This window comes from Colletes latitarsis, chromosome 7, assembly GCF_051014445.1.
Source record: "Colletes latitarsis isolate SP2378_abdomen chromosome 7, iyColLati1, whole genome shotgun sequence".
Classification (NCBI taxonomy): Eukaryota; Metazoa; Arthropoda; class Insecta; order Hymenoptera; family Colletidae; genus Colletes; species Colletes latitarsis.
Genome location: NC_135140.1, coordinates 16,534,235 through 16,550,157, shown reverse-complemented (window position 1 = coordinate 16,550,157; position 15,923 = coordinate 16,534,235). Strand labels below are relative to the sequence as shown.

At 42.3% G+C, this 15,923-nt stretch overlaps 1 protein-coding gene across 3 annotated transcripts in view; it reads left to right on the top strand.

Annotated features, from left to right (window-relative positions):
* The window catches only part of Ror (tyrosine-protein kinase transmembrane receptor Ror), a 242,002-nt gene that overhangs the window by 36,891 nt on the left and 189,188 nt on the right, over positions 1-15,923 (top strand). The window contains exon 1 of one of the 3 annotated variants that reach the window (XM_076768967.1): positions 12,862-12,946. The exons of the other annotated variants lie outside the window; for them this stretch is intronic. Coding sequence (XP_076625082.1) covers positions 12,895-12,946 — 52 coding nt within the window. The 5' untranslated portion in view covers positions 12,862-12,894. Of the gene's footprint in view, positions 1-12,861; positions 12,947-15,923 lie in introns of those variants that run through there. 3 annotated transcript variants of the gene reach the window in all.

Sequence of the window (15,923 nt, the reverse complement as noted above, 5' to 3'; positions counted from 1 at the left end):
TGGAGGAAGAATAATTGGACATTATTTTTACACGCGCCTCTCGCTCGTGATTCCAGCGTCCCGGCGATAAATATCTTTTGGTCGTTCGACAGCGAATAGTCGTCTGGGGAGAGCCGGGAAGGGTTGCGTGGGCGGATGAATTTTGGTCAGGGAGCTCGTAAGCAACCCCATGAATCGTACGTGCTTCGTTGGGACTCGGGTTGCGTTGTCAACGTGTATCAGCTTACGTGTGTGCGTGCACATATACTGGGTTTTTCACAACACGTGGCTCTGCCTCTCAAAAATTCGAAAGCAATTTTTATTTTTATAATACACAATGTTTTTTATTATATTTAATACTCAACATTACTAAGATCAACATCGATACATTATTATTGAACTTTATAAAATATTTACTATCAATAAAACAAAATCAACGGGAGGCAGATGCCTAAATTTTTCGGTGAAAAAAAAAATTTCAAATCGTCCTAAAAAAATTATTTTCGGTCGCAGGGGTCAATTACAATAATTTTTGGTGAACACAGATACCCCCGAATTCCTACACACTTTCGAGAAAAAAATTCTTTACCGAAAATACAATGTCTGACCGTGACATTCCGATTCCCCTGAAATATCATGCAAATGTTTAAAAAATCGTAACTTCTAAACGGATTGGAAGATGTTAATGTTTCAAAATACAAACAACGCGTATTTTAGCGGGGAATAGTGGAGACTTCGTTTCTTTATGTTCGGTAAGTCACGAACTTTTTTATGAAGCAGCCTGTAGGACATGTAACCGCAGGGATTTCTGTTCCTCTTTTCTCCGTTCGCCGAAAATCTCGTGTCACGAAAACACTTTAGTAGTTCCCTCGAGTGTCATCTGGCTCTCCTTCTACGCCCCCTCACGATCGTCTACATTGCCGGCCATTTTCGCCGCAAATTGTTGCGCCACTGTTCGCAGCGTTGTTATTAACCACGCGACAAAGGGGCCCAGATAAATCTTGATAACGCGTCATCCCCCGCAATTCTTTCGCGGAATATTGCGGCTTCGCTTCATGGACGAGGGTCTCCGTGGTTCTGGCGTCTCTATTTTAAAGTTTTTGCGACGAGAAGGTAATTTCGTTACTGCCAAGAACGTCCCAAGTTTTCTAATGTTTAAAGTGCTACCAATAAGGAGCCTCGTCCCTGTTTCATGAAATTATAAATGATTAAACTAAGCTCGGTCGATTGGAACCTAACTGGTTGGTAGCCTAACGGTGGTGATGGATGCCGACACGTGGCTTCTCTGAACAAAGGAAGTTGGCTGAAGGATAACGTGTTTAGGAATCCTTGGGGAGCCTTTTGCAGAGTATTGATCCCTTTGGAGTCTGTGGACGATGGTGATTGAGCTTCTTCTCCGAGATTCTTATGACAATGGGAAAGTTCAGTTACAAGCGTCGACACGTCACAAATAACAAAACAAACCATTTGTCGGGATACATAAGACAACTATCGGTTTAGTAGTTTTCAAACTTGTGACTTCCAAACCCCTCCAAATCAATGCCTCGTTTAAGATGCTCGTGTTAATCTTCCTATACTTCAGTCAGGGACTCCCCCTAATGCTTCTGAGGAATCTGACGCGGAATTCGAACTCAACTATTGACCTAGAACTATCAGTTGGACAGGATTTAGTAGCTGTTGCAACTCTGGAACTATTCGATGCTACAGGGAATTTATGTTAAGCGTCCACATTGTTTAGATCTAACTTGTGGATCCATATTTTGAGGAACTAGCTACCTCTGTTCTGGTCTGACTTGGACCGTGCAATACTCCGTCAAAACTCGATAGCGTCGAAAGTCAGGCGTAAGATAGACCCCGAAGTCCCCTAGTCTTCGGACTCATTTTCACAATGTGGTTCGATATTCAATTACTGTTGCGTTATCCAGTCGATGATCGTGTATCGACGGTTCTTGTCGTCCAGCTACTCGACAGCACGGATGCACGCGTCGAATTATCTCGTTCTAGCCTGGAGAGCCGGAGTATGTCTCGCCGCGAACCAATTAGGACGTATTCAACTGTGGAAGGGCTAAAATTCCGGCCGAGTGGTTCTTGAACCTCATCCGCAGATGCGGATAATCGTGTAATCCCGCGCGAACGTGCACGAGTGGCTGCCACGACCTCTTGGGTCTTCAGACCGAGGTACCTAAACGTCTCTGCCGCTTTCGTAGGCACGGGATGCTTGTCAAGGACACAGTTGCGTGGTTACGGGGGGCGAGAGGGCCAAATATGACGATGTAAACGTTCCTCGTGGATCGAAACAAAGGCAACGTGGGTGGAAGATTCTGGGCGTGAATAAACAAACACACGAAACACCATCGGTCAGAAACAGAAACGGGAACAGAATAGCAGACCCAATCAGCCAACTATCTCTCTGTTTTGACCCTTCTTTTGGGGGTTGCTTGATTTGTTTATTACGTAGAAGTCATAGTGTTTTTTATATGAGGATTTGGAATATTTTTGTATTCTATACATGTGACCAATGTCAGTGTCAGTAACAATATATTACATAGCTCTCATTTTTTCAAAATGGATTCTATATCGTGATGTAACACATAAAATTGAAAGTGGTGCAAAGGAAGTCGTGTTTGGGCTCGTTTGAAACGGTAATGGCTCTCCGATCGAACAATCATCTCGGCAAGAATATTGTTAATAAATTTAACGATGTATAATTCTAAACAAATCCTCCTTGGAGACCATTACGAAACGATCAACGTCGAAGTTGAGGTCTATTAGAATATGAAAGTTATCCGGTGTACCTATTCATCGACGAAACTCGACGTTATTCCTTAGGAAAGGGTAAATCCATCGGCATCCATTCTCTCAAAATCCATTAATCCACTCGTCGCGACGAATCCATTTCCGATCATAATCCCGTTGTCTGCGTAACATGGCCGATTGAAAATCGGGCCCGGCTCATCGACCACGTTTCTTCTTCTTCCTCCTTCTTCTGCTTCATGCTCGACGAAGAATCGCGTTTCCCAGCGAGCCCTAATTTGCATTTATATCGATCCGCGCCGCGAATGGAAATATTAAATCCATTTTCACGCCGCGAGCACCTACGCGAGCCCCCCTTTTCGGCAGGGGGGGGGGGAGAAAAAAAAATATCAATCGGCCGGGACGATGTCACGTATCAAGTCGCGGAGGCTTATCGAGCTTCCACGAAAGCGTTTCGATTTATCTCGTAGCGTTCGACTGGCGTCTGCGTCGCGAACGCGTTACAGGGATTTACGGAATGGTATCCGTGTACCGTAGAATCGAAGACGCGTAGATGAATAATGCGCAATCGACTCTGGGAATACCCTAACCGGTTGCACTCGCTTCGAGAGACGAGATCTTTGTGTCGAACGGATCGAAATCCGAGTCCACGGTGTGGCAAACTTATCGTTGGACAATTCCGTTATTCATAATTTTTATTTCATTATTAGCATGTATAATCACATTCTAAATTATTACCCACCTGTAGGTAAACCCCCTGTATACTGCAATTAACTTAACCTCGCTTATATCCTATTATTAACGTAACTTCACTACACACTGTTATCAAAGTTCCTTCGTTGTATGTTGTTATTAACCTAAGTCCACTATGTGCATTTATTAACATAACCTCACTGTACGCTGTTATTAACCTAACCTCGTCTTGTCCACTTCGTAATTTGCTTAATTCGAAGAGGGTTCGTCAACTTTTGCATTCAAAAAGAAAAGCTGTTTAATAACAATTACCTGGAGTAATCGATGGTTACCAATAACTGTGGTAGAAACATCTAGTACGTTCTGCGGTGAATTCTAACAAAAACAATTTTTTAATTATTGAAACTTTCGACTCCCGTCGTACAAGTTCTCAAAACATCAACCGACTCCCAGCAAACGCTAAACGAAAGCTCCCTGATTGAAGCAGAAACAATAATAACGAAATTCTTCAGCGAAACGTTGCAATCGGAATAGACCGCGCGTCGTCTTCTCCCGGGATATCCCGATACAATGGGAAACATTACAAAGCAACGTTATTGTCGTCTGTTCGCTGCTGATAGGGCTAAACCATGGCTCAGTATCAAATTAACGTTTATGATAGGTCGCCATTCAAATCTGGCTTAAAGCGTTTCGCGTGGAACGCGCCGCCATGTTAGAATTCCCCCGAATATACGACAAATATAATAATGAACGATAATCGAGGTTTGAAAAATATTCTGCATCCGACGATGATATTTAAAATGAAGATGTCTCGAAAATAGTTTCATTTAAGTTTTAATGCTTCCAACAAAAGGAAGTAGAGATGGTGTATTTTTTTTGATAATATCGAGCTTGTACAGTAGCCTATACTTTCAATCGGATCATACAGAACAACCGAACAAAGTTCCATCCGAATCTGAGGAAAGTAGCAAGAGTTACGAGGGGATCACAAACACACAGACTCAAAATTTTCCATGAATAATGTACAGCGAGCTAGAATAATCGATTCTTTTCTTTATCGAAACTTTATAATTCAAGCGTCGAGACGCGACTCCGAGTGTCCCTTCCGGGAATCGATAGCTGCACCTGAGCTTAACACTCTCAGCCTGAAATCTACTTAGAGAAGAGCCAGTAATACACAGCCTCGATCGCGGAGAGCAGCCAGCACGGCGCATTTGCGTCATTTACATACGTTGCGGCGTGTCGAGGAGCTTGGCGTGCGACAGATAGGCTGACAGGCCTCCTGGAAGTCCTAGATACATGGAAAAAGGTTATTCCCTGGCTCCGCGGCGCATTATACGGGATGAGGCAGCTAAATGTCTCTGCCACGTTCGAAGACACGTACATCTTTCCGAGAAGGTCTCGTGACTCTGGAAATTCTACTTGGGGATATTACTCTCGAAGGGGATTCGAGCTTCCAATATATTTCAAAATACCTATGACGCACTCCCAGGACTTGGCAACGGTGTTGTGAAACTTACGGAACTCCTGGCAGAGAAATTTTTACGTTCGTTTACGAAATTTACGAGGCCTAACTTCAAAATCGCCACCTGGCCCGCTTTCAAGCGGACTCACCGGATTCGCTTACTCGAAAACGGGGATTAATATCGTGCAATTTTTCAGCGATCGTTCGAAACGTAATCGTGCCAATCGCGGCGTCGACTCGATTTTTGTTCGCGCTCGGGCACGTTCGCGTGGCCAAGCTCAAAAGAGAATTCCAATTTACTGGTGTACGTCGTCGCGCCGGTTCCAAAAATCAGAAAACGAGAGCCACGCATCGACGCGACGCTCGCGGCACGTATCTACCCGCGGCAAAGTTATTGCGTCGCGGTAATTAAATCGCTAGCCCGGCCCGACGCGTTCGCGAAACGTCGAATTAAATTAATCGTGTCGATGCCGTGGCCTTCGTTCTTCGATAAATTCGTCGCTGCGTCGGCAATCGAATTAATCCCGTCGCGTGCAGACTTCGACGAAACGCGACAGTCGCGGGCCCAAAGTTGCGCGACCCTCTTCGTTTGTTGCATTTCATTCGTTCATACATCGCGTTAATATTCAGCTATTAAATTGTATAAAGGTATAATACTCGACAGAATATATTTCTTTGAGGATAAAGCGAAATTTGTTTCAACGTTGAAACTTATAGTAGTGCCCGCTTTCAAGTGACAGTTTCTACCCCGGATTCAAGTGACCATCGTCACTGTTTGCATTCATGTATTGTATTAGAAATGTTTATAGGAGAGTTTATTTCAACATTGAAGCTTGCAGTAGTGCCCGGTTTCAAGTGACAGTTTCTACCCCGGATTCAAGTGACCATCGTCACTGTTTGCATTCATGTATTGTATTAGAAGTGTTTATAGGAGAGTTTATTTCAACATTGAAGCTTGCAGTAGTGCCCGGTTTCAAGTGACAGTTTCTACCCCGGATTCAAGTGACCATCGTCACTGTTTGCATTCATGTATTGTATTAGAAATGTTTATAGGAGAGTTTATTTCTACATTGAAGCTTGCAGTAGTGCCCGGTTTCAAGTGACAATTTCTACCCCGGATTCAAGTAATCAACGCCCTGGCCTGAAATACTGTTTACGAACAATCTTCTGTGAAAAGCCAAGTATCGCAAAGTATAACGCCATCCGACAGTGACGTTTATCACGTAATCTACTACACGTTTTAAGAGTATAGAGTATTCTAAAAGCAATGGCAGGTCAGTTTTAAAAAGTTTACCGAATTTATCGAATCGTAAAGTAGGAGGTTTCACCGAGAACGCCAAGAAAATTCAAGTAGGTGGGGCGATTTGTTACAACCAGCCACTGACTGTATTCTTTATCCAAGTAGGGCGCCTCGGTATATCGTGTATCTTATTCCTGCTTATCCCCCTGTGCTCCCCGTGGAGTTCCTTCGACGTATCCAAGGCCCTGTTCCTTCCTTCTCGTCCTTCGTCCATCGTCCTTGCTCGTCGACCCCATGCTGCTTCGTGACACCTAATTTTCGCTTGTACTTCGAAGCTGTTGCGCGTGTGTCTTACCCGTGACAGGGATTTTAAACGCGAGACATTAGCGAAACACGAATTTTCCCAGACGTTCCAAGCGACCCTAGTGACCTTTGACTGATCAAACCTTCGACAGATCTCAACCTAGGAGGGATCATTTAAATTTCTGTCTCTAGCAACTCATTTGTCAACGCAACAGCTCTGATCCCAGCTGCTAATAGACCGCGTCTACATGCATGATCGACCGTCAAACCAGTTCAAACCAGAGATTGGAAGATCTGTATTGGGTCAGACGTTCTACTGAACCTCCATGAGACTCACGACTGAGCAAACTTTCTGTCCACTTAGCTCCTTCGGTCCTAAGTTCCGTTTCTCCAGCCAGGGTACCGTTGCGTCAACCATTGCAAACAAACTGGAACACAAGTGTCAATCTACCCGGAGCGTCGAATTTCGTGTGAATTGCTGCTTCCAGCACTCCGGGGGATCCCATTTTGCACACTTGTCTGCCTTACGAATCGCAGACCAATCTTTTAAAACCCTTATTAGCAAGCCTGGTTTGACATTCACAGCGAACACGTGTAATTCCCCGCGAACGTAGCTAGAAGTCGGCGAACGGGGGGGTTGTGTGAAGGCGCGAGAGGGGGAAGGGGTGGTCCATCGTGGAAATGAATGGTCGTATAAATCAGCGTTAACGATCGTTCTGCAAACAACTCGGGAGGCCCAACCGGTCCCCCAAATTAAATAAGTCCACACCGATCGCTATCGCGTCGGCTCGGTCTCGCGCGCGCGTGCAGGCATAGCGGAGACGAGCTCGCATCGATCTACGACGGAATGCATTATTCTTAGCGGTTCTCGGAGCCGCGCTCGTTCGCCGAGGATTCGTCCTGCTTTGCATATAACAGCAATAAAGCCCGAGATTTATGCATTTGATACAATAACCGAGGAGATTCCGATAGGCTTGGGGCAGCTGCTTCCTCGCAGCGCCGGACAGCCTCGAAAGTGCCCCGTGTCACGTCTGGGCATCGCTTGAACCATTCGCAAGAGTGGTTTCTATAATTAGACGGCCGCCCTGAGAGTCGCGGATGCGTCGAGTAGCGATGGGTCCAATCCAATGACACCCCGGTCATTACGGCGCCCGTGGGATCGGTGATCCTCGTAACAGTGGAAAAGGGCTGGACATTTGACCAAATACTCATTTGACCGAATACACTTTTCACCATATACTCATTTGACCGAATACACACTTGATCGAATACTCATTTGACCGAATACACACTTGATCGAATACTCATTTGACCAAATACACATTTGATTGATTGCACATTTGACCAAATACACTCTTGATCAGATACACATGTGATCGAATACATGCTTACTTGAATGCACATTTGACTCAATACATGTTTGACCGAATACTCATTTGACCAAATACACTCTTAATCAAGTACACATGTGACCGAATACACGCTTACTTGAATACACATTTAACTGAATACCCTCATAATCGAATACACATGTAACCGAATACATTCTTACTTGAATACACATTTGACCGAACACGTCTTGATCGAATACACTCTTGAATACACATTTAACGGAATACACTCTTGATCCAATACACTTTTGACCGAATACTAATTCAGGTCCTACCTAAACCTATACTTACCAGTCGTGTTTGAGCTTGTTTTAATCGGGAAAAACTCGTCAACTTATTTAGCATACTCTTGTACTATATAATGGACAATACTACGTACAATACATACCAATAATGCTACACTCATCAGGACATTTGTAAAACAAATTTGTTCTCTTTTTGAGAACTCAGCACGTGTGACCAAATTTAATCAAAATTAAATAGTACATATCTGAAGATTAACTTGTAATTAAATGGTATGACAATCCGTTTTAGTCCCATCGCTAGCGCCAGGGTTTGTTTCGGGCGGGAATACTCGGAAGAATCGCTGTTGGAGGTTTGTTAGAGTGAAGTATGAAAGGATGAAGGTGAGGGTCAGAACGAGGGTGAATGGGAAATTTTTAACTTGAAGTGCAGGTTACACCGAGAGTATTGATGGCAGTTTGTGACGGTTGCAGCTCGTTATAGTTATTTTGGATGTTTTCGAGTAGTAATTTTAGCGAGGTGAATACATCGAATACTATTCATACTTCAGGGCTGTGGTATAGTTAACAAATGGATGGATTTGGGAAGCCCCCAATTATCGTATCGAAGAGAACTCTTGTCTCTGATACTGGATTGGCCGGTGGTGTCCATAGTTAGAGTTTTGGCAGCGTTCGATGAAAGCAGTGATGGATTCGAACGTGTCACGAGTATTTTTGTTCACTTTACTACTACTTTGATCAAATTAACCTTGGTTATTAATCGATAGTAGTAGCAATAATAGAAATTGTTAATGTAATTATTAATTAGCCTTGATATAATTTAAAATCTCTTGACTAATCGAACTATTTATAATTACTATTCACCTTGAAGACATTAATTATCGACATGACGTCCCATTGATTCATGCCTCGGTTGCTCTGGATTCGCGCGGTTCATCCTACTATTCCTTTATCGAACAATTCAATTAAGAATTCCTGGCATTCGTCATGCAAATGACCCGTTCGTAGTAGTACGCATTCTCCATCAAGATTGTCACGATTCACAATCACTGCTGACGGAACCAATTACATCGAGGAACGCGATAACGCATTCCGATTCAATATCATTGATAACATATAGAATAATCTGACCGTTTCGACATCCGTCAGTATTGATTTATGTTTGGCACAGATTCAACTGTACCAAACATTAATATTAATTTTCTCGTCGATGTATTTCTTCACAGAATTTTATTTTAAATTCGATCAAATAAATTTCCAATCCCCAACCTTCAAGGGTAATTTCACCTCTCTCAAACAAGTTTTTGGCACCAATAATTATTTAGGTAAAAATTTGTTCTAAATTTCAACTGTACCAAACGTTAATATTAATTTTCTCGTCGACGTATTTCTTCACAGAATTTTATTTTAAATTCGATCAAATAAATTTCCAACCCCCAACCTTCAAGGGTAATTTCACCTCCCTCAAACAAGTTTTTGGCACCAATAATTATTTAGGTACAAATTTATTCTAAATTTCAACTGTACCAAACGTTAATATTAATTTTCTCGTCGATGTATTTCTTCACAGAATTTTATTTTAAATTCGATCAAATAAATTTCCAACCCCCAACCTTCAAGGGTAATCTCACCTCCCTCAAACATAAGTTTTTGGTACCAATAATTATTTAGGTAAAAATTTATTCTAAATTTCAACTGTACCAAACATTAATATTAATTTTCTCGTCGATGTATTTCTTCACAGAATTTTATTTTTAATTCGATCAAATAAATTTCCAACCCCCAACCTTCAAGGGTAATCTCACCTCCCTCAAATATGTTTTTGGTACCAATAATTATTTAGGTAAAAATTTGTTCTAAATTTTATTAACGTCGATGTGTCGCGTTGAGCATTGTCAAATATTGTATTTTATCTATAATTACATCGGTTCTAGCGCCATACTGATTTCGTCCAGCTCCGTAATGGACTCTTGCAAATGCATCCATGCGCAAATGGCACGCACGAGCATGTATACTTAACAGAGCATACGAGACATAAATGCCACGGGCTCGGAGACGTTCCCGCGTCTAATTCTGTTCGGCGGAGGCTGTTGCTAAAAGAGTGTGTCGAACCGCTTAAAACTACTCCGGAAATGGGAGTTCTTTTCGTCTGCTCGTTAATGGACACGGCCCACGTGCGATTCGCTCCAAAGTGTTTTGTCAATGCAGTGTGCTTTTGAAATGCGCTCAATCCCGTCGATCTTAAATTTTCTCCATCAAACACGCCATATTTTTCGTCCAGAATTCCTCAAATATACATCAAAATTTTTTAATCGAATTATACACATACATATTTTTTTTATTATAAAAAATATATTTGGCCTATCGATAAAACCTGCGTTTCTATAGTCGAGGAAAGAATTTTGTTTTCGAAATGTTTGTCGCCCGAAAAAAATGCAGAAAATATTCCAACGCGAATCCCTAGGTACACGGAGAGGCGTTATTTTCGCGAGAAGAAAAATATTGTTTCCGAGCGTCGGGCAAAGCGGATTTCCCAAGTTAAAATCGCTTCCAATCTTCGTGGAATGTTAACGACAAACTTGAGCGATTAACTTTTTGGATGACACGGCGTTTCGAACCGATCCGCGAGCGGATTCGACACTTCAGCGCACTTCGGAACTCGTGGAACTTTTTATTTCGCGTCGGATCCGCTTACTTTTCCGCTCGGAGCTTCTACGCCTCCCTGCCCCGGCCGCCGCGTTGCAGGAAATTCGAAACTGAGTGCCAAGAATCCACGATAAAAGTCGAAAGCTCGGCGAAATGTTCTCCCGCGATCGAATTGCGACGCGTAGCGCTCCGGTGTCTGGGGAAATTGCGTTTCGCGAAAAACCGAGCTTTTAGAAGCATTGTCCCGAACAAAAATAATTTCGAAGTTTCTTCCACGCCGAGATCGAGCTTGACACGAGCCACGAAAAGCTAATTATTATTATTTACACAACGAAAATTAAAATTAAAAATATTTATTATTAAGGTATTTATAGATATCTTAATTCCTTTAAATTGAAAATATATATTGAATTATATTAATTGTCGTACGAGCCAATTCAATCCGTGATTGCAATTTGTAATTATAAAGCTTTTAATAAGATCGATGAAAATATAACGAACACGGTGCATCGAGGTATACTACTCGCTTGTTCGGAGTTCAGATGCAACCGTCGATGCTGTATCTCGTTTCGCATCCCGGGGAAATTCGCAAATATTTGCACGCCGAAGAATATTTGCAAAAATGCAGAATTCCGGCTGAACCGGTCGCAAGCATACACTACTCGAGCTCGTAACAGGATATTGGACGTTTCGTGTAAATGAAACATTTGTACAAATTGAGTTCTGTTCAAACTCAATTTAAAAATTTCGATATTGCTCGACGAGGCACGGCGTTTCTATAAAATATTCCTGAAAACATAAAAACAGCTTTCCCCGTTTCGATGTTAGAAAAATTACGATGCCATGCCTGAATAGATAAATCTGTTTGGAAAACTGAAATGGAAAATAAGTTCACCTGCGTGCATGTTGTATTCTTTGAGTCTACGAGTTAAATAATTAAATGGAAGAGATTGGAGGCTGTGTAATTATATGATCTGATTACGTACTGGCAGTCGATAAAGTTGAAAATCAAAAATTCGAAGTTATATTAAGGGAAATAATAGTAGGAATGATAAGCACAGCAACAACAACGATGATAACAAAATGACAATGATGTCGATAATAAAATTGAGGACAATAACAACGATGAACGCAGCAATGACAATGAAAACAATGACAATAATAATTGAAAGCAGCAACGACATTGAAAACAATGACAATAGCAACAATAATGACTACAATATTAAGGACAATGATGAACTGAACAGCATCGACAACATCAGGGACAATTATGACAGCAATAACAACAACAAAAACAATGACAACGACAACAAGAACATGAAAAACATTAATATCAACGAAAGAACAACAGCAATATCAAGAACGACAATAATATTAACTTTTGACGGGAACTATTCAAACGTACAATAATGTTACAATATATTCGACAGTAAAAAGTGAGTTTCTCTGAAAGTAGTTAAAACGAAAGTTGTAAATAAATTTTTACGACGCCCCGAAACAGGAGGAAGAGGTAATAAAATATTTTTAAATCGCTCGATAGAAGTTTGTACCGCGGATAAAGTATTTCCGCGAGGCCGGTGGGCCTTTCTGTCTGTAATAAAAAAGGCAGACGGACGTGCCTGCAAGTTTTCGCGCCAGAGAAATTTCGAACACTTCGCGTGCCTCGGAGCTTGCGGAAACTCGCAAGAATCCGCCGCCTCCGTTGTTTTCTCGTTATTCCATATTACACTTGCAGCAGTTTCATTACTCTCTCGCCCCGAACGTCGGCGTCCTTCCTACGCCGACGGAAAATTTAGTCGAAACTGGAAACTTTATTACGTTCTCGCGTAATTTCACGCCGACGTCCGTAACCGGCACTGCCCGGTCACTTCAAATTGTATTTACCGCCGAAACGAGTCTTATTTTGTTCCGTCCTTTAATGGAAGCTTAAGTGCACGCGTCGATCTGTATCCTAAAACGAATCGAAAATGTCGAATAAATTTTTTAACAGGAGCCTCCGTTTTCGAGGTACGATAAAACCTCGATAATTGAACACAAAGTCCCATTTACCGTTCCACGCTAATTGACAATTACTTCCACTTACCAACAAAGTGCAACGACAAAATTAATATCGAATCATTGTACTAATGTACGTTTTATTTTTGTTTCAGGTAATTATATCTTCGGGAATAACAGGCGATAATGACTGGCACCATTACGTTTGCAGCGACCAGATTCGTAAAGGCTTTACGAGGTGCGTAATTAAACCTGATCATCTTAACGGCCATTGTGGCTGCAGATATCGTCCCCGTCTTCGGTCTATAAATACTCGCGATAGGCTTTTAATTGGAATTCATGGGGTCGAGTGCATAGTGTTCCCATCCGATAATCTTCGGTGTATCACGTGATATCGGGCGGGCAGTTAGGCCTCATTGTTAACAAACGATAAACGCATTTCGGTGGCTGCGGCTGCTGTAAATTTCGAGCCAGTCGTTAATTAAAGTTGGGACTGGGTTTGTTTTGTTCCCTTGGAGCCTCGATTCTTGAAGCGCGACGGGTTCGTCGACACGCTCGAACGGAGACAAACTTTCTCAATGGCTCATCAGGATTAGTGGTTCAGTTTGCTCTGTCTTTTTCTTTGAACGTGTAAATTGAATTTGATCACTACGCTATTGAATCTTAAAAAGTTGTGTGCACCTTGACTGGAAGAATAAGTAAACAATGGTCAGCTTCTGGTTGTTGTTTTGAGGCTCAGCTGATCCACAAGATATTGCTCGACTAATTAATTTGACTAAAATCTGATAGTTGGAGCCTAACTCCTTTGAGAACCCTTAGCTGACTAGGACAACTGGGTTTGTTAAGAAGTTTGCTACAATCATGCTAACTAAAATTGTGTTGGAAGACATTATCTGATAGGTAAACTTGCTAGACTGGTCCATACATAAATTTCACCGGAACATATATCAATCTGCATCGATAAATCATGCTCTAGCAGCTTAGTGCTCACTGGGAATTCAGTCACTGGGACAACCATGAATCGATAAGGTTACAGAGGGACCTCAGGGTACAGTTTGTTGCTTGGCCTGAAGCAGTTCAGGTGATGTTCTAAAATAACCTAGACTGAGTAATTGGTTCTGAGTCCGAGACCTTAGTAAACTCTCCATCGGTGCAATGGAAACGCAATTATGCTTCGGCAAAAATAGTCAGGAAAGGTCAGTCGGTCTATAAGTGGAGCAATTATGTAGTAGCAACATTAGTTAACGTCCGAAGCAATTAAGCTTCGGTGTAGCCACGAATAGTTACGACGACAGCAATACCCATTCAAGCAACGCTCGAGACTTAATGGGCACTGCACAATTGTACTGTGTTTTCTTCATAGGATTCTCCGTTTCACACTAGGTGAATCAACGATTAGGGCAATAAAGAGGTTCTTCAGGCCTAGCCATGAGCAATCAGGATGAAAGTAACGCATATCCAGGTCCTAATAGACATTATCCAAGTGTAGAGATCCTTTTTTCATAGGATTCTTCGTTTAACACTAGATGAAGCTAGGATTAGGACAGTACACAGGTTCTTGAGACCTAGCCATGAGCAATCGGGATGAAAGCAACACATATCCAGGTCCTAATAGACATTACCCAAGTGTACAGATCTTTTCTTTGTGAAACTCTTCGCTCAATCAATAGATAGAACAAGAGCCATACCCTCAAACAGATGCTTCAGATGCAAGAGTCCCAACTGGGTGTAGACTTGAACGTTATCTAGCAATTTCGCGAGACGCCTCTGTCGCCAGGCCAGCGAATATCACGCTGGAAGGGAAGAAACTGGCCTCGACTGACATTTGCAAATGACGTTAGCCCGTATCAACGTAGCGGCTCTATCCGCGCCGAGACAAAACGTCTCCTCTGACTTGGCGGCGGAGTCGTCTCGTAAATTAGTTCCGAGTTAATCGGTGACGGCGTAGGGTAGCGAGCACCGGCTCTTCTGGAAATATGGCCGCGCGAAAAGAGATAATTTGCATTTTAATTGCGCCAGTCTGCGCTCCTCCCCCTCCCCCCGCAGCGTTGACACCCTTGCAACCTAGTTCGCGTCTTTTCACGGTAGCACTCGAGCGCTGGAAGCCTCGCATCGGTTATTGTGCACCGACGCAAACTCCACCTGGCTTTGGGATCACCGATTTCTCCTTAAGTTTGCTCAAAATGGTTCAAAATTGCTCGATCCAGTTACACTGTCATTCGTGAACCGTTCATAAGTATCTAGATAATGAAGCTGACGCCATCTAGCTTTAGTGATATCGGTCTCTTCTCAACTTTGCTCAAAATAGTTCAAAGACTGCTTGTTCTAGTTATTGCTTTTCAATTTTACTCAAAATAATTGAAAGACTACTCGACTTGAGTAGTTTAATGCTCGTAAGTAACGCAACACTGACTTGAGCTAGATGGTGGCTCTATCTAGCTATGGGGTTGGTGTATTTACTCAAGATAACAATGGCGGTCCAACAATGGTAGTTTCCTGTAAAGTGTAGGTCGTTGACTTTTTCCTAATAAATTCTACATTAGTATTTTTGCATATCGTTGAAGGTTATGATTTTTTTCTCAATATTCGAAGCATCCAACAAGCATGGTATAGGTCCCTTAAAACTTCAACAGATTTTTTTCTCGTTTTTCACCGTCTTCCATCGGCACTCCGAAACTTTCGCTTCTCGAATCGTAAGAAAGCGCCGCGTTTAATTATAAGTGCATTCAATTTACTTGGTCGGTTCCTTTCTCCGGATTTCTTTAAATTTCTTCCCTCTTCAACCCCTTTAAAGCGAGTGGTGGTAGGGTGGATGGGTGAGGACTAACGGGAACAGAACGCTTCAGAAGTTTACGCGGAAGATGCTCGCGAACTTTGCCTTTAAGTTCCACCCTCGGCGGAGCCATTAATAAATGGGGCTCTTAGAATAAGTTGCGTAGAATAATCAATAATTCGATGAGTTATAGGGAAGAGCGAATTACTAGGGTGAAAATACGATCTGTAGCAATAGCCAGTACGCTCGTGGTACGTGAAAATTCATGTTAAACTCGACGCGCCATTTAAGTCGAATCGTTAAGAGGTCAGAATAATCGGCTAAGGCTAGGTTTCAAAGTATAACGTTGGCTTTTTAACGAGCTTCTGCATAGTGGTAGAACTTTAAAAATTGAAGCTAATGGTGTACGGTTTTAGGTGCAGACGATCGATAGTTTATGAGA